The sequence below is a fragment of the Crocodylus porosus genome, unplaced genomic scaffold (assembly GCF_001723895.1).
Source record: "Crocodylus porosus isolate Cpor-Errol unplaced genomic scaffold, CroPor_comp1, whole genome shotgun sequence".
Taxonomy (NCBI): domain Eukaryota; kingdom Metazoa; phylum Chordata; order Crocodylia; family Crocodylidae; genus Crocodylus; species Crocodylus porosus.
The window spans coordinates 17,336,059-17,354,535 of NW_017728925.1; the positions used below are offsets into that span (position 1 = coordinate 17,336,059).

Sequence of the window (18,477 nt, forward strand, 5' to 3'; positions counted from 1 at the left end):
CCACCCATGAGTTTATGACATGAGTCCCACAAGGAAATGATCGTTGGAATGAGCAAGCATGAATGGAGGAGGAGGTGGGGGCCTGGCAACTGTCCCAAGCACATCAGCTTTTCAAGGCCATTTCATGTGGACACAAAGCAACTACAACCTCGCTGCAACAAACACCGACAATCTGAATGCTCCATTACAGCCAACAAAAGCATGCCCAGTTCTCTTGCTCGTTGTTTCATACAAAAAAAAGCAGGGTGGGGGGAGAATCTGGCTTATCGGTGACTAAAAACAGACGCAAATTTTTACCGTTGCCTTCTCAGAGGGGCAATAACAGTGAATTCTGGAACAACATTGCCCAATTGGATCACAGATGCAGATGAGTGTCTCTTGATTGGTTAAGTTCAATGGAAACTATTATTCACTTCTCAGGAGGTGCATAATAGTATTTTACGGACTTCTAATTTCATATCCCCTTTCAAATGTTAATTTAAGCTGGAGGTAAAGCAGCTCACTGATGGCTGCAGTTAGACAGAATTCTGACCTAACCATCTGTATCATTATAACACTGAACGTATGTAACAATGGGCGCATCTACATGTGCAATTAATTTGAAGCAATAAACTCCGGCGCTTTTTTTTTTGCGCTGGAGTTTTTTGCTCCTGGGTCCACTATTTGAACGTTTGCCTGGAACTGCAGCATATTGAGCCAGGTTACAGCAGCCCCAGCTGGCAGGGGGCCCCGGGGTCAGGATGCCAACCTGAAGCTGCTCCGACCCAGCCCAATGTGCCACAAAGGGCCTGGCTGGGGTGTGGGGGAAAGATGGCAGGTGGTTCCTGTACTGAAGCACCCTCCTGGCCCAGCCAGCCGGGTCGGCATCTACACATGCATTGCTGCAGAGTAAAAAAACTCCGCAGCAAGGTCATACTTGTATTCACAAGTTCGTTAGTTTACTCCAGCCTGATAGCCCTGCACATGTAGATGCAAGACACTGTGAAGCTCAGTAGTCTGCTCTGCAGTAAATGTCTCATGTAGATGTGGCCAGTATCTGTTCACCTCCTTTCTCAGCTCAGTTACTTCTCAGGTCAGGAGATCTTAACGGTCACCTCGACAGAATCCATGTCTGCTTCTGCAATTTGCTATATGAAGTCCCTGTGGCAAGCATGCCTCACTATAGCTAGAGCCATGTGCCCAAGAAGCTCGGGCACAGTGAGGTGATGGGGCATATCCCAGAGAGATTTTGCCACGTTTGACTACGGCTTGCCCAATGCTAGCACGACAGCCATCCTAACCCACATTGGGAACGGAGCCAGGAATTTCCAGAGCGCAAAGAATGGGTATTTAAGACTGAGCTGAAAAAAAACCCCAACAGGCAGCAAGTCAGGCCAGCGCTGGTCTGTGCAGCTCAGGCCACTTGCCGAGAGAGAAGCTGTTACATAGCAGCTACAAGAAAATCAAGAGGAGACAGCAAAAATAGCAATGCTAGCCCGTGAAATGCTATTTCAGAGTTTCTTCCCTGGCCCAGAGTGAGACATAGCAGCGAGACCGCCCACATGCACAAGCACTCGCCAGCACGGGAGAGGGCAGCCTGGCCCTTTGCAAGCCGTCACTTCAGACCACCTTAACCCAAGCAGCCTGCTCTCTTTGGCGAGCTCTGGGCAGGAGCAGGGACACACCAGCAATGGCTTGCAACACAAAGACAGAGGGAAGCATCAAAAGAAGCTGCTGGATCAACTTGTCTGGCCTTTAAACAACCCATGCACACTCTGTCCTTGCCTGCTGCATGCTTGCAGCCGTGGGCTCTTCCTACCTGGCCTGCAGGCACTCTTTAAACCAGGTTGTTTTTATCTGTTTTTAAAAATCAAAAGCGAAAAAAAAAGAGAAGTCACAGCCTCAGTTCCCACTGCGCCTGTGCCCACAGGTCCAGCAACCCAGTGACCGCTTTCACAGGCTACACATTTGCTGCTGAAGTCTCTCCAGGGTCTGCACCCAAGCAAACTAAACCCTCTACATTCACAGCCCAGCTTCCAGCTGGGATCTGACCAGAGAGATGCCTAGCTTCCGGGTCCCAGTCTGGGGTAGGTACGTGCTGGAATCCCCCATTCATGACTCCAGGTGAACAAGGAGCAGGCCAGCTGGGGGGAAGACATGAAAACTGGGCTGATGGTCACTGAAGACAGCTAGGTCTTTTGCTTAAAGCCCTGGGAGGCAGTCAGGAGCTGTGCAGAGCACTCACCTGCCTCTGACACCCACTCCCTCGGTGACCTTGGCTGAGCTACCCAACCTCTGTCTTTGTTTCCCAACCTGCTAAATCTGGGATATGAAAGTGGACTTACCTTCCAGGGACAGTTCCTGGATTTGTGGTTTTAAAGCGCTTTGAGGACAAAGGGCTCTATTCCCTGCTGGCATACTTTCTGTTGATTTAATGGCATTACAACAATCAGAGAACGTGGAACCAGAGGTTCTGCTCAAGTGCCGAGCAGCTGAGGCTATGGGCCCATGTCAGATCTCTCTCTCGCTTGCGGAAGAAAGGAGCGGACCACTGGATTCAACGGTTTCACTGGTGCAAAACGATCCAATGAACCCCTTTCATTTCTCCGCTCTATTTTAGAAGGTAACGATCGGAGCTACCCCTGGCTCAGTGTTCAATAGCTCTCTCCCCATTTCTGTCCTTTTGGAAGCAATAATGGTGTAAGTGCGGTCGTCACTAATTTTGGCTAGGCATGGCATCACCTCAGGGAGACTCACTGTCATTCTACAAGTCCACAAGAAACAAGTGAAAATGCAACTGTGCACTCAACACACACACACTGTGCTGCTGGCGGGGGAAAATACCGGCTGTTAGGTGCTGGTTGGTGGGAATAACAGAAATGCGGGAATGGACTTTCTCCAGCATGACTGATCCTAGTTGCCTTGGACTGGACACAGTATTTCAACGACTGAGGGGCAGTGGTGCTGGTAGCGCCATGGACAGATGAGGAAGAGTTCGCGCAGTCAATACTGAAATAGGATGACCTAATGGAAGAAATGTGAATGGAGCGTTAGCTGGCACAGAAGCAAACCGACAAGACAGGAGACTCCCATTTCTAAGTAACATGAACATAAGAGGGTTGCTTAATCAGGGATTTTCCCCCCACTGGCCTGCTTCTTTTTGTAAAGCACGGTTTGGACTCAGGCCTCAGCAATCCTCCTCCCAGAATAATGCCACTTCGGGAGAGGAGAACTGCACTGTGCATCAGGCGTCTGAACAGGAGGTAATGGGGATATATTAATACCAGGCAGATCTTCAGCTTTCAAGTCATCCCTTAAGGCAAATCTATGCCAGCAGTTAAGATGAGATCGGGACTTTCACCCATTCCCGTTAGTCCTTCTGCTCATAAAAACAAAGCAGCCTGGTCTGTGCGTGTGTGCACACTCCCCCCCTTGCACTGGGAACCAGAGCCCTAGGGTCACTTCTGTGGGGTCCTCTTTGATACGAATAGTCCCTTGAGGCCTATTCCACACCTGGCTTTTGAGCAGGCATCATTTCTGAGCTCAGGCATGCAAAGGAGAAAGGGATTGTTTTACAAGGGAGCACCTTTACAGGCAGCCTCCAGACCTCCCTGAACAAGGAGCTACGCTGAAATCCCAGGACTACGCGCATGGGGAGAGGGCATCAGGGCTGAGGCAATGGTGCAGTTCTCCAAATGAGCGTGCATCCTTGTCACGCAAAAACTGTCGTGAGGCACATGCAGATACAGCCATGCAAACATCATGAACATTTAAAACAAACGGGGGGCCACACTGAAATCTAGAAGTTGTCCTCAACCCACAGTGCTTTGACCAGAGCTCAGTCATCGCAGGCTAGCAAATACCTTCCAAACAGCTTTGGGAAGAGAGGCCAAGATCTCCAAAAAACTAAAGGCGAGTGATCAGTACTTAGTAAGTACCCAAATAAAAAAGTAGGAACCTAACCTTAGAAACTTTTTGGAAGTCTTGGCCATGGAGGATTTGCTCACGTAAACAATAAAGCCACACAATGGGCATCTGAAGTGTTCACAAGAATCACTGCTGTATTTTGCCTCATTGCCAGGTAGCTTCTACAGCCAGCATCCTAGTAGTTAATAGTAGTCGTGTTGTTCCAGCATCACAAAGAAACGCCTCTAACATTAACTCATAGAAAGCTGATGGGTCAGTGGATGGTGAAAGCTGCTCCAGGTTGTTAGTAATGCCCGTTTGCCCCAGCATTGACACACCGATTAATGAAGCATAGGAAGACACCGAGTACCACACAGAAAGGGAGGAGACAAGGATGGGTGACAGGGGCTCAACCACCCCAAGCGCAACAGCCCAACAGCTCAGAGACGGGATGCTGAACGGACCACCGACGGACGGCACTTCTGTCAGTGGCTGGTCACCAACCCCGGGGCAGTCATGAGAGGACAGATGAAGTGGTGGCAGACAGGATGGGACTGGGATGAAGCAAGGCTGGTTGGTGGCCCCGCGGATCAGCCGCACTCAGACAACAAGCGCCAGGAAGCCGGGGAGTGATGCTATGCACACGCTGGGACTCGGAGCCTGAAAGAGGGACTGCGTTTACCTTCTCACCCCTATTAGATAGCGGTCCTTCCATGTCTGCTTTGAGGTGCACTGGTGGAGCAGTGTAAGGAAGTCTACAGTGCACTTGCCCACACTGTACCTGACCTGCGGATGAGAAGAGGGCTTCAGCCTCTGTTACCGTCAACGGGCTATTCCTTGTGCCAAAGTTTTAGCTTTCGCTGTGCCGCACACGACAATCCCCCTCCAGACTAGGCAGCTGATACCAAGCAAGGACACAGGGGCAAGGAAAAGGGACTGGGACGTCACGCCGATGCTTAAACAGAACTCAGCTTATAAGATCCCTGCGGATCAGAAAGGAGGGAAGAAGAGCCCCACAAATTGCCCAGGAGCAAATGGATCTACCGCAGCCACTGCAGGAACCTGAACTGTCCTGTTAACGACACCGCTGCTCTTGGTCCCAAAACAAGCCACCAGCCCGGGGAATTACAGGAATAATCATTTCTCATCCCCGTCCCCGGGAACACATCCATTCAGCCACCTGCTGGCACCAACACGCGGTCGTTATCTGCCGAAGGGAAGGGCAGGAGGCCAAAAGCCAGCACAATAAACCCCAGACAATGACCCTGGGTAAGGAGAAGGGGCTCCAGGGACCTTTCTTCCCCTACCTAATCCCATCCCCACCCCTCCGCTCCTTCCTGCCATTTGGTGAACGGCTGAACGGACCTTTCAAAGAGCTGCGGGGGGCAGAGGATCTCCAACCCGAAAGAAAGGACACGCGCCATTTGCGTGCTGTAAACGCAAAGGGACTTCTCCACGGGGTATCCATGCAACAGCCCCATTAACCAAGCACCCTGGTTCTCGTTAGGGGGTCAAAGACCTCGTTTGCCACAAAGGACCCTTTGCGCTGTCTGCTCTCCAAGCACATCCCACCCCTGGTTCGCACGCTGGCACTTACTTTCTATGTAGCCGTGCAGTGTTACCATCCTGGCCCTCTCAGGGCTGCTAAAGGGAGAGTAGTGGATGTCATCAGACAGCGAGGAAGGGATCCGGGATGGGGGGGCTCCCGAAGGCGGCACTGTGTGTTGGGGCGTGTGCTTTTTATGGCGTGCTCTGCAGTTTTGAAACCAAACCTGAAACACCAACAGAAACAACCGGGCTGAGTTTCGACCCCAGCAAAATCCATCTCGTTTTAAATAGCTCGGGGAAAGGGGCGTCCGTGAAAAGCTCTGCTAGGAGCTCAGTGCATGGGGACCATGCTTGGTTGGCTTTACAGCTCGATTTTTAACATCTTCCAGAGCAAGAATTTTAGCTCGGCGAAGCAGAATCGCGGGGCTCTTTAGTTTTCAGCTGGAAAAGTCGCTTGCTGGCACTACGTCATGGCTGCCAGAAGCTGCGCGATGGGGATCCAGTGACTTTAGTGCACTGGTCAAGACATTGGTCCTCCTAAATGGGCCTGGTGGGGTGGGGTGGGGTGTGAACTCTGATCCAAAGCTCTCCACTTCTGCCTTTAAAATCTCTCAGATTTAATGGCACATTACTGACAGCCATCTCCAAGCCGAGTTCTTGGGACCAGCTCGCATGGAAGAACCGGCATCAGCATTGCACCGGCTGGAGAGGGAGATCAAAGAGGAGATCTCCCTCTCTCCCAAGCACCCTGCCCGGGGTCTGCGCCAAGCCTGCCGCATGCAGGGAAAATGCTGCGTACAACGTGACTGGTGATGTTGGCACCGGGCCTGGCCTCACTAAGGTTGCAGGCCCACTCCCGGGTCTCACTGATACTGCACACACACCTGCGTGTCGGCTCGTCGGGGCGTACCCCCCAGCTCTTTGTGCTGCCTAAGCTCGGTCACGCCACCATCATTCCCGGTGCACTGAGGGAGAACACGCGTTCTCGTCCTCCTTGGCGCAAGCAGGGGACTGTGGGAAGGCACCGCGGGATTACCAGCACTGGGGTGTGACAACCTGCATCCTCAGAGAGGGCAGCTCGTGCAAGCCCCTCTCAGGCCCTACCCTACAACCCCTGCAAGAGCAGCTGCTTTGGGTGAAACAAACTGAGCTGTGCGCACGCGCGAGTGTGGACAGAGGCAGCACAAGAAGGAAAAAAATAAAATCACAGGCTACCGCTGCAAAGATGACACCTCCAGCGAGCATTTCATACCCTACACATCTGCAGTACAGACCCATTAATGGAGCCCAGAGGCCTCCCTTCAATATCCTACCCGACAGCTTTGACTAATAGGATACTGAATCCTGCTTCCTTCTGTCTGAATACGGGCCGCGTGGTCTTCAATTGGTTGCGTGCTGGAATTTGTGTTTTATTCCCTATATTTTCATTTATTTGAGAGATAAGCGATTAAAAAAACCCCCCATGACTCCATTAAGAGAGATCGTCCTCTCCGCCTCTCTCCACGCTAGAGATCGGAGATATCGGATCATGAAGAATGAAACAGCCGTAAACTTTTAGCAGAGGTCTGATAAATTGTTTCCTATTAGAAGGACCCTTAAAAAATATCCAAGCTTAAAACAGCCCAACCTATTGATCATCTTCCATTTATCGAAGAGCCTCACAGCAGAGGCTCGGGCTGGGTTTTCACAGGACAAATCCCAGCGTGCCTTTGGCTGGGCAAGCTTGGGTTTGGGCTCTCGCATTGGTCTGGGCTGGACAGAGCGCGTCAGCAGTGCATGAAAGGCAAGGGGATTCTCGGGGGCTGCGCGGCGATACCCGAGCTGCCCCCGTGCACACCACACATGCCCACCAACCTTGCAGCGACTGCGGCTGGGCCTTCCTCCTGGCTGCCGAATCCCCCCGCACCCTCAAACCCCTCAACCCGCACGTTTTCTCCAGCAAGCTCCCTGCCTCCGTGGCCTGGGGTAGTCCGAGCTACACCCCTCTTTGTACAGAGCATTGTTTGCTCTTGGGGAAAGGCCCCTCCACAGGCACATCTCAGTGACAGAGCAAAGGGGCTGGGGCTGGAGGATTAAAAGCAGCTTTCATTTCACACCAGTCTCTTTGGCTTGGCCTCGGCAGTGGGCTTTTGTTTTTTTAAATGTTCATTACCAAAGGAAAAAGAGTTAGGAAAAAGGAAAACGAAAAAGTGGAAAAAAACGGGAAGCAAAAAGAGCAGCAAATGGATGGAGGAGGCAGAGTCGACCCACGCAGAGTGAAGGATCTAGCTAAACTGGCAAGAATAACCAGCGAGGAAAATGCCGGCGTTGGCGGAGCAGGGGCCCAGCCCCTGGGTGCAGACTGCCTGGCAGTCGGCAACGCCGCGTGCATCAAACCCCGGCGGCGCGGCCCTCACCTGAATGACTCTCCTGCTCAGCCCCGTCATGTCCGCCAGCTTCTGAAGGGTCTGTGCATCGGGGTTGTTGTCCTGAGCGAACTGTGCCTGCATGACCTAGACAGGGAGGGAGAGAGCTGCATCAGCAGGGTGCTCCTCGAGCACCCCGGGACCCGCGGACCCACCCCGCCCGAACCCGGGCTACCTGCAGCTGCTCTGCCGTGAAGGACGTCCGGGCCCTCTTTGCTGGCTTCGGTTGGCTGTCTTGTTCGGAGGGGACAGCTCCCTCTAACGTGATCCCGTTGCCTGCAGTGAGAAGCAACGCGTCTTTAGCCCCCTCCTGCGAGGCTTCGGGATGGACCTGGGCTTGCCCCTGGGTGCCTATGTCCATCAGAGCCCCCTCGCACAGACCCAGCCGTTGAAGGGGGGGTCCCCAGACAGCTGGAGCAGAATGATGCCCCTTTTTGGCTGCTGAGTGGCATCTCTGAAACAGAAGCTGGCCCCCCGATGGGGCCGGGGGGCTTTGGGTGCTGGCAAGAGTCCTGGCTTGCACAGGTGCTTTGATGGCTCAAACCCAGCCTGCTGGCCTTCCCTCGAGCCAACCCCTGCTGAGGACAACGGGAGGCTGGCCCGAGAGCCGTGCAATCGGGCCACACCGCCCCTACCCCGACCCCGGTGCAGAATCCAAGCGGTGGGTTCAGGAGAGGAGGACGCTGGGCTGGAGCAGCCGCTGCGTCCCCACTGGATCTGCATGGCCATAGATGCAGGCGACAGGCTCACTGCAGGATTTCCTGGCCCCTCTCCCCCAGGCTCACAGGGCAACCCCCCCACCCCAGCATCCCACCGCAGGGTGCCTTCTGCAGCAGGACGGGGCGGGGGATTTGCACTTAGGCTCTTTGAACACGCAGCAGACGAGCGCGCGAAGCCAAGATGTGCAGCTGCCGGGAGCCCTGCCTCTTCCCTAGGGGAGGGGGATGCTCCCTGCCAGGGGTGCAGGAGGGTGGGCTTCAACATGTCCTGAGCTCTGGTCCCCCCACGGAGCACGTTCCCATGCAGCAGCCTGAAGGGTTTCCTAGCACCGTCAAACGTTGTCTCTATGCAGCGCTTACAGGGCCTTAACGTCCCCGGCGCTGCACGCCTGACAGCACCCGGGCACACTACGGAGGAGCCGCTGTCCGCATGCCACAGGTAGGAAGCACGCACCCACACACTGCGACTTCAGGGCGATGCAGAGTTTATGGGGCAGCAGGGAACTGACCCCCCAGCTCCAGCCCAGCTCCCCAACCCTCTCATCTCTCTGCCTGTTAGAGAGACCATGTCATTGCCAAAAGCTGCTGCACGAATTAACAGAATAGCTGTCATGGCATTGCCTGCACCCAAGGAGAATGGTCCCACCGCCGGCTGCTGACCCCGGTGGCAGCAGATAGCTCTGGGATCACCTCGGAGGAGCCGGCAGAGACCCCCCCCAGTTGATACCGCTCAACACAGCAGATACCAGCAGGGGCACAGCCAGCTCCCTCCTTCCACCCCAGCTGCACACCTATTATTCATCGCTGCTGTCTAGAGACTCCAGCCAGGCCTGGGGCCCCGATGCTACCGTGTGCAAACACCAACACCTGTCCTAGGAGCTTACGGTCACGTACAGACCCGGTGCAAGAAGGGGTAGAGCAAGCACTAGTCAGGAATGGAGCATGTAGGACGTGGAAACAGGAGGCAGCTTTGGTCTTCATCAGCCTGACTTCTGCCTCTGGGCCCAGGTGGTGCAAGGTCATGTTTAGACCCGGGTGGCAGACCCTTGCTCGGTGGTGACAGCGCCGGGAGGAGCGCAGCACGGTCAGCGGTGCCGTGCTGGGGATGAGATGTCTCCGTCTCCCAGAACGGCCCTCGCTGAGGCAAGGCCGATGTCCTGCCACCATCGATACAACAGGGCCAGCGCTGCTGGGTGGGGTTGAGGGTGCAGCCAGGACTATTACTGCGATCAGCGTCCACCGGCGCACCTCCTTTCATTGCAGCCACTGGAATAACTTGCTCTTCTGGCTTTATGGAAGGGGCACACGACAGCCAAGAGGGTCCGGACCATGGGCCCCTGAGCCGATGAGTGCAGAGGGACCACGGAGACAGCAACAGGCTGCCGGCCCCAGCCACGGAGCAGCCCGTGGGGAGGACCCAGGCATCCGCGGCTGTGCGAGGCAGGCGGGAGCACCCTGCAGACGTCTCTCTGCAGCTGCCGCTTTTGCCCCGCGTGGACCCTGCTCAGATGCTGTAGCTGCCACGTTGCTCGTCCTCCTCCAGTCCTCCTGCCCCCAGCGAGAAGCTCAAAAACACGTCATCCCGGACCACAGACCCACGCAGATCAGCAAGGCCTAAGACCTAGGTCCATGGGCAGGGGCTTCCTACATGTTTCCCACAACGCGCGTCACTGAACGATAGCATCGGGGAAGCAGGATGCTGAGCCTGCTTGCTGCCCACGCCCACGCCCAATTCGTGCCTGATCTCAAACGCTGCGTGGAGCCAAGTGTCGGGGTGCGTGGGGACATCTTTATTAAGACCAGCCTCCCCCGAGGGGTTTGCCAGGCCTCGGGAGGGCGGGCGCCCTAAGCCGGAGAGGTATCGGCGAGCGAGCGGTGGAGGTGGCGGCTCGCCGCGGGGTTCAGCAGCGTCCCCTCTTTCACCAGGCTGCCTTGGTCCCAGGAGACACTTGCTTCACAGGCTGGATGGGGCTGTGATTGTCTTGGCCCGAGTTGAAGGGCTTTCGCGTCTCGTTTGACGGTTCCTGCAGGATGATGAATGGGATTCTGGCTTCGGCAACATCTGTTTATTTTTCTCCTACGTAAAACCTCATGTGCCGGAGAAACTGCTTTGTAATTACTGGAGAGAAATGTGTGGCCCTCGAACACCCCAGAGACCGCTGTCCTCCGAGGCCCGGCTCCCGGGAGGCGTGGGGCTCTCGCCCGGCTCCGGCGGGGACTGGCCTACCCTCGCAAACAGGACCGGGCGGACAACTGACCAGCTCTGCCAGCGGCTCCGTCCCCCCCCACGAGACCCTCCCGTGGCCCCGTTGTGCTGTGGGAGGGGGTGCCCGGCGCTCAAGCTGCACAGAGGGATAAAGCCCCGACAGGGCCACACCTGCATGGGCTGTGGTCAGCATCGCCTTCCCTGCTCCACGGTCCCCTTCGGCCACGGCAACGCACCGCCTTTGTCCAGAGCGGCCCCTGACATCCGCCTGCCATATGGCCTGACGTGGCGAGAGCAAGCGTCCCACTCAGGCCCTCCCAGCCCGATCTGGCATTTTGTTTTCATCCCATTGCTCAAGCCTTGTAAACAGAAACGCTGCTTATTTGTGTGTCGGGTCAGCTAATCGCTTCCACATGCTGCGCAGGGCGGGACAGGATGGGACGGGGCACCCGCTCGCTTCCCTGCGCGCCGCGCTCGCCTGGCCCAGCAACGATCGCTACGGGGGATGCACGGAGCAAGGGCGAAGCCAGCGCCCCGGGAGGTCTCCTCGTCGTCCTCTCTTCCGTGCCCCAAGAGCAGAAAGTGCGCGGTCTGGGAGAGACGCAGGCGGCACCTGGCCTTTCCGTCTTGCTCCCATCCCTGGCCCTGCCTCGTGCATGCTGGAGCACGGGGGTGACCCCAGTCCAGCGCGGCCTGGCCGGAGGGTAGGTAAGATGCAGCCCCCACCAGTTTCAGCTGTTCCCAAACCCACGAGACTTACCCGGGAGCCTTGGCTCCTCCTGCCAAGGGTCTTGTCCTAGGGGCAAGATCAGAGTCACCCTGCTGCCTCCTGTGCTCGGGGAACAGTGCGCGGCCTCCCCTCCCGGACCCCTGCCCCGGGCTGTGCCTGCCTCTGGCTGAAGAGGACCAGGTCTAACCGCCCCCCAGTGTGGACAGGGCCTGGGGTTGCCCCAGTGCTCTCCCAGGTGCTGCAGCAAGGCAGGGTGCAGGGCGCCGTGCCAGCCCAGCCAAGGGCCTGTGTCCGGCTCATGCCTCGGACATCGCAGAACAAGCTGCCCTTTCAAACACGAGCCCCCCGTTCACCCATGGGCTGCGGGCGGCGAAGCCTCTGGACAGCGCACAGAGCATCAGGCCCTGCTTCGTGCACCCTGCGTTTCGGGCGGATGGAGGGAGACGCCAGCCCTCGCCTCCGCGGCCTGCCTCCGTTCGTCTCTCGCTGGTGCCGGGTCCAGCCGAGCTCAGCGTCCAGGGAGATCTCAGCCGCAGCCGGCAGATGCTTCGGGATTCGGGGCAGCTCCAGGACGCAGGATGGCCGCAGCGCCCAGCATCTCCCTCCATGCTAAGCAAGGTCACCGCCAGGGGCCACACGGCAAGCAGCTCATCTGCACGGCGCCCGGTGGGGGCCACTGGCAGAGACCCCGGCTTGCAGCACGGAGGTGCCACGATGGGGTTGCCTTGCCCTCGCAGCCCTGGCTCCACTTCCCCATCTCCTTGCAAGCATCCTGCTCTTTGCAAACACCGTGTCCAGCCTCTCGGCACTTCCACGTCTCTGCCTGCCTGGCAGCTGCCGCTCAGGAAGACGGAGCTGGGCGCGGTCCAAGGGAAGGGAGCCGCTCCGTTCCACCGCCGACCTTGACCACGCGGGCCGGTCCCCCGGGGGCGCGGACCTGGCTGGGAAGCCAGCTCTGCGCCATCTCCTTTCCAAAGGGCCTGGCAGGGAAGGGGCACCACCGTGGCAGGGCAGGGCCGGTGGAAAAGGAGGGAAAGGCTCTGTCCGGCTGCCAGGTTTCCCACCTTCCAGGCGCATGAGTCAGTGCCTCCAAACTCCTCCTGCTTCCTGCCCCGCGGGCTACCCAGGGAGACCCGCGAGCCCCAGCAGCACGGCGCTGGATCAAAGCTGGCGGGAGGGGGTGTCGCACGTTTCCACGCCAGAGAAATCCCAGACCCTGAGCCTCGGCAGCTTGTCTGGAGCGAGGCTGCAGCTCGCGCGCCGAGCCTCCTATGTGGGATGCCCCCCACCCACCTCTCCCAGGTGCTGTCCCCCTCCGGGAACATCCGCTGGGGGCTGGTGTCCTATGGGAAAGCCGAGAGGAGCGGAGAACGGAGAGAAAACACGGGGCCGCAGTGCAATCGGGACGAGCAGAAGTCAGGGTCGGCAGTGTGGGGCAGGACAAGGGGCGAGAGAGAGCATGGCGGGGGCCGGTAGCAGTGGGGTACAGCCCCAAGCCAGCACCGCCAGGGCATGGTCTCTGCACGTGCTGCGCGGCTTCGGCTCGGCTGGCGGCGCAGAAAGCAGCAGGGATCGCAGTGGGGGACCCGATCCTTCCCTGGGCTGGGCCGGGGTCCTGCTCACCCTGCAAGAGCTCTGCTTTGCCCTCCGCGCGGCCCTGGCAATACCAGGGCACTGACCCACTCGCCCAGGAAGAGACAGGGGACGGAGAGGGACCGCACGGAGGCCCGCGGGGGACGCCTACCGTTCTCCGCCGCCCGCTTGAGGTTCTCGATCATGGTGTCGTAGTGGATCCGGCACAGCACCTTCTCCTCCACCAGCCCGAACTCCTCGCCAGTGGACAGCTGCCTCTTGCAGGAGAAGCAGGCGAAGCAAGCGAGGTGGTAGGCGTTGCCGCGGGCTCGCCTCACCCAGTCGCTGGCGTAGATCTGCCGGCCGCAGCGGGCGCACTTGGTGCCGAACCGACTGGAAGAGAAAAATACAGGCACGCGCGGAGGGCGAGAGGTCAGGGGGAAGCTCTCACGTTTGTCCCGCGATAGCCTTGGGGGCCCCGGGGCACAAGAGCAAGAGGCCGCGCTGCCCCCCTCCCTGGGGGTTTAATGGGACTAGAGCAACAGGCATGGGAGAGGGCACCTGGACGGCAAAGAGACTTGCCCAAGGTCACCCAGAGGCCAGCAGCAGAGCCGGGGCAGACGACGCAGGACACTTGCGTTGGTTGGGCCCTGCTGATGCCTCCGCCAAGCTAGCAGAGGTGCGCTGGGGGCTGGGATAGAAACCCTGGCTCTGGCAGGTCTGCCCCAGGGGGGCCATAGTGTGGTCAGGGACAGCCGAGCCCCTAATGACCAGGGATCCTAGTTTTCTCTGGTTTAAAAAAAAAAAAAAAATCCCCAATTTTCAGTTTAAAAAAAAGGTAGCCCAAAATCCACATTTTTCCACGATTTAAATGAAACACTGCTATATCTATAAATTTTCTTTTAAATGCATATTCATTGGCGATTCTCATTATAGTGGTGTTTCACATCTATATATATATATAGTGGTGTTTCCTTTAAAAAAATCACAGAAAAACATGGATTTGGGGTTTTTGTTTGTTTTAACTGAAAATTGGGGATTTTTTTTTTTTTTTTTTTTTAAATCAGAGAAAACCAGGATCCCTGCTAATGCCATATGGAGAGCACCAGAGCAGAGACCCGGGAGGCAGGCGCATGCCAGGGGCCCGGGGAGAGCAGCGAGGAAGCAGGCGGTGCAGCTCTGGGAGCGGTGGGGCAGGAGAGGGACCTTGCCAACCTGCTGCGGGGCCAGGACGGGGTTTACCAACATCCATGGGAGCAAGGCTGGTTGCCTCTGGGAACATCCCTCGCTGGGGGAAGCCGGAGCCAGGAGATGCCCCCACCCCAAGGGAAACGGCCGCGCGAGGCCCAGGCCCTACAAGAGCTCTCGGAGCAGGACGAGGAAGGGGGGGTCACGCGAAATCCAGCTGAAACGAAGCACCGGACGCACCGCTGAGTGCAACGGGCCCGGGCCAGGCTGCGGGCGGAGGATGAGGCATCGTGCTGCGAGAGCTGCCGAGCGGACAGTAAATGCACAGGCAGGGGGTTGTGGTCAGGCGGGTCAGTGACTCAGCCTCCAAGCCCGTGGGCGTCTCGTCTGGATGAGGACCCCTGTGCCACTCAGATGGAAATCTCCTAAGAGCCATTTTTCCCCCCTTTCCCACCAATTCAAACCTTTTGCACACATAGGCGTGCACATTCTTATTTTTCCACCCCCTCCCTCTTCATTACAACCCCTTTGCCACTAAAGGGGAAAAAAGGCCTGAGCTCGTTTATTTATGCCAGAAATACCGTTCAAAGTTGCACCCTGGAGAAAGTAACAAAAATGCAAACAGCGCTCAGCCTCCGCCTCGCGCGGCTCCCGAGCCAGATCTTCCGGCGAGGTTCGCAACCTTCGATTCCCGCACACTCAAGTTGCTCGCAAAAGGCTGCGGCGTTGACGAGAGAGTCTGCGACAGCGCGGGCGGGCGTGCATCCTGTTCGCTGCCCCACAAAGCTGGACCCCTCTAGAGGTGCGTTAAATCCGGCTGGGTGAAGCCCACACTCTCCCTCTGCTATTTTTCTCTTTTAAATGCATATTCATTGGCGGTTCTCATTAAAAATAAAAGGGGGAACGCAAACAGCGGCAAAGAACTGATTTTTTTTCCCTTTGCAACGGCAGACTTATCGTCGGTCCTGCAACGACTCAGACCTCAGATAAAAGGCTTCTTTCCCATAGAGTCTAGAAGCACTACGGAGCCAAGCTCGGCTGCTTTTGTGCAAGGCTACGGCACAGCCCGTCCGTGCCAGCTGTCGCAGCAGACCAGCGATTACCGTCCCTGCTATCGCGGCTCCCGTATTTCCCCATTTGAATTTTGTAGGCTGTCCTCTTCCAGACCAGGCACCCCGAAGCCTCTGACATGCTTTCTGCCCAGGTCACCCGCCTAGGAAGACGCACAATACAGCTCAGACCGCATCTACCCCGCTCAGCGGCTTGAACGCGAAGGGCCTAAACCTTCTCTCCGTTTTGTTCAACAATTTATTTTCACTCCCAAAGACTTAAAATTTTTTTTTAAAAAAATAAACAAATTTAACAAAAATAAATAAAAAACCCCAGTCAATGCAAAACAAGACACGCTCCAGCTTCCTACCCCCTTCATTACCAATTCACTTAATGAAGCAAAGCAACTCCCGCCCCTCCGGCGTACGGTCCAAGTGCAGGGTTAATTGAACGCTCGCACAGCTACCGCAGGATCAAAACCCGTTGTGTGACCACGCCAAACCCAACCCCGTCGAGCGACCGTCTCCCACCTGCACCCAGCCTGCAAGGGACCACAACGGCCCAGAGGCCTCTCTCACCGCTGCCCTCAATGGGGTCACGTCTGATTTACATCAGCATCCTTTAAAAGTGAATCGGGCTCCTTGGGTGTGAATAACTGAGGCGCGGGCGCAGTTCGCGTGTCCGACATAAATATTACTAATTGCAAACTATTTGGGAGGCATGGAAATGTCCAAATGTTGGAGTCTGAATGCAGTTGACCAAAGAGGGGATGGGGGAAGAGCCGGCTGCGTGGAGAGGATGCTTTTGTGCCGAAATGCAGCGTTAGCTGAAGGCACGTTGCTAATTCACTTCAGATGGGAACTCTGTAAACTGACTTTGTGCCAGTCCATTTATATAAACTCACAAACAAAAGAACTGTATTAATTTTTTTTTTGGTTTTAATTTAGAGCTACGATCCTTCCTGTAACTCGGATTACCGGGAACAACGCGCCGTGTAAACAAGCTGACACGCCGCCCCGTCAGCTCGAGGGGAAGGGTCAGCCTTCAGCCAGCCCCTCGCCCTGGGCACCCGAGCGGGCTGGAGCCGCTCCCTCGCCTCGCAGAGAGCCCAAAGCCCTGCGAAGGAGGCAGGAGCGGGGGGGCTTCCCCCCATTTCACAGAAAGGGGAACCGAGGCATGAGGTAGTTGTGAACAGGAAGGTAAAATCCAGGCCACGATCCCATCAACCGCGCACACCCCGCTCCCGTTGCGCGGAAAGCAAAGCTCAGAGTCGGGCAGTGGAGCAGCATCGCGGTGCCACGCTGGGACGTGCAGCCGACACAGGGCCGTCCCCGGGCTCCGTCCTGCCCTGGCGGGCGCCCGCGGGGCCTGCCGCTAGCTGGGCATCCTGCAGGACAGGTGTTCCCCCCCCGGCCCTGTCCCGCTGGCTCGCAGATCCCTCTCCGGGCCCGCGCGTGCGACATCCCTTCCTCCCCACTCCCTTCACGCTTCACACGCTTCCCCTTAATCCCACAAAAGCAGCACTCGCGCCGAAGCCTCTGGTTCCTATTAACCCCTCGGATCCCACGCAAGGCTTTACTGACCTGGCGCAGTCCGTGACCCCCAGCCTCCTCCCACCCCGGCGGACGGCACGGCATTACCGGACTCACTGGAGATGGTTTGTGCGGCGCTCGCTGCGCTCTATGCCGAGAAACGGGCCGCGGCTTCGGCACATACCGAGCGGGGATCTGCCGCTTGCAGACAGACAGCTCGCACGCGGGGACCCTGCTGCGCCCGAGCGCTTCGCATCTGTTGTGCCAAGAGCTGGCAAAGCACCCTGCGAGGGGCCGCATCCTAAACTAATGCCGGGGCTCCTGGCCTGGGGACCGCCCCACGGCCCTCGGCCACACAGGGGTAGGGACAAAACAAGCACCCAGGGGCGCAAAGCAATGGCGAGCTACAGCCTCTCCCCTCAATGCAACATCCGCACGCCCACACACCCCTCGCCTTTCCAACCCAAACTGGAGTTGGGGGTCCCCCCCCGAACAGTTTCCCCCAAAACACGGTGAGGGGGCGGCTTCCCTTCTGCACCGAAAGCCCTGAAGAGACGCTCGAGCCAAGCCGGCTCTCCGTCGGGAGGCTGCGTTCCCGGATCCCGAACAAGGAACCGGTGGCTCTGGCTTGTTCAGCCGCCGTTAGAAATCCAACGCCCCTGCGGAGGGGACGGCGCGGGGGCTAGTCCCGGGCGAGGAAGGCTTCCTCCTCTCGGTCCCCAGCCCCGGCTGCGGGCAGCGGTGACCAAGAGCGACTGCTGGGCGCTGGGGCTGGCTCCAGGCGAGTTTCCAGGGAGCGCGGGGGCCAGGTCACAAAGCATCTCCCCGGCGCAGGCCTCAGGGTGCTGCGGGGGGCCCCCAGGCTCTCCCGCGGCAGGTTGCTGCAGCCCGGCAGCACGGAGCGGGCCCCGGCGGCAAGCAGCGGAAGGGAAACAAAGCCGAGGAAAAGAACTGGAAACCTCCGGGGCGGAATTCGCTGGTGGCCCAGGCAGCCCTCGCACGCCCAACAGGACACCCCTGCCTCCTCGCAGGCCCTGCCACGAAAGCTCACCCCCCGCCAGTGCGGGCCCAGGCCTGCAGGCCCCGCTCCCGGGCCGGCAGGGCTCCGCACCAGGCAGGATTGGCCGCAGGCCATGGGCGGTGGCAGGGCTGTGGCCAGCAAGCCGCCCAGGGTGGGGGCAAGAGCGGGGCTGCACGCTCCTTGCTGTGGCGGCCGGCCCTCGCACCGCCGTTGCCCCGCACCTCCTCCCGCATCACGTGCGGCGCCGGAGGTCCCGCTCCCCTAATCAGCACGGGGTCGCGGGCTCCGACAAGGCCTCGGAAGCGCCCTGGCCCGGCCGCAGCATTCACCCCCAGGCCTCCTGGGCTCCCAAAGCCCCTAGTCCTGCCTCCGGCCGCCAGAGCCGGCACGCGGGAAGGGGAAGGGGAAGGGGAAGGCGCTGGTGCCCGGGGTGAGGTGCCAAGTTGGACTAAGAGCGCTCCCCAGCCCTCTCCTCCAAGCTGCACTTGACAGGTTGCAACGGTGGGCGGATGAGAATAGGATGGGGTTTAACACTGATAAGTGCAAGGTGTTGCACATGGGGAGGGAGAACCGGCACCACACTTACAGGTTGGGGAACTCCCCTCTTGCCAGCACGGAGAC

At 58.0% G+C, this 18,477-nt stretch overlaps 1 protein-coding gene across 1 annotated transcript; it reads right to left on the minus strand.

Moving 5' to 3' along the window:
• Window positions 1–910: 910 nt before the first annotated feature.
• Window positions 911–13,586, minus strand: LHX6 (LIM homeobox 6; the record flags this gene model as incomplete). Its single annotated transcript, XM_019540990.1, has 6 exons — window positions 911–3,003; window positions 4,568–4,671; window positions 5,483–5,657; window positions 7,830–7,925; window positions 8,014–8,114; window positions 13,238–13,586. Coding segments are annotated over 6 exons (846 nt in total), but the record flags the coding sequence as incomplete, so codon positions are not given.
• Window positions 13,587–18,477: the final 4,891 nt, after the last annotated feature.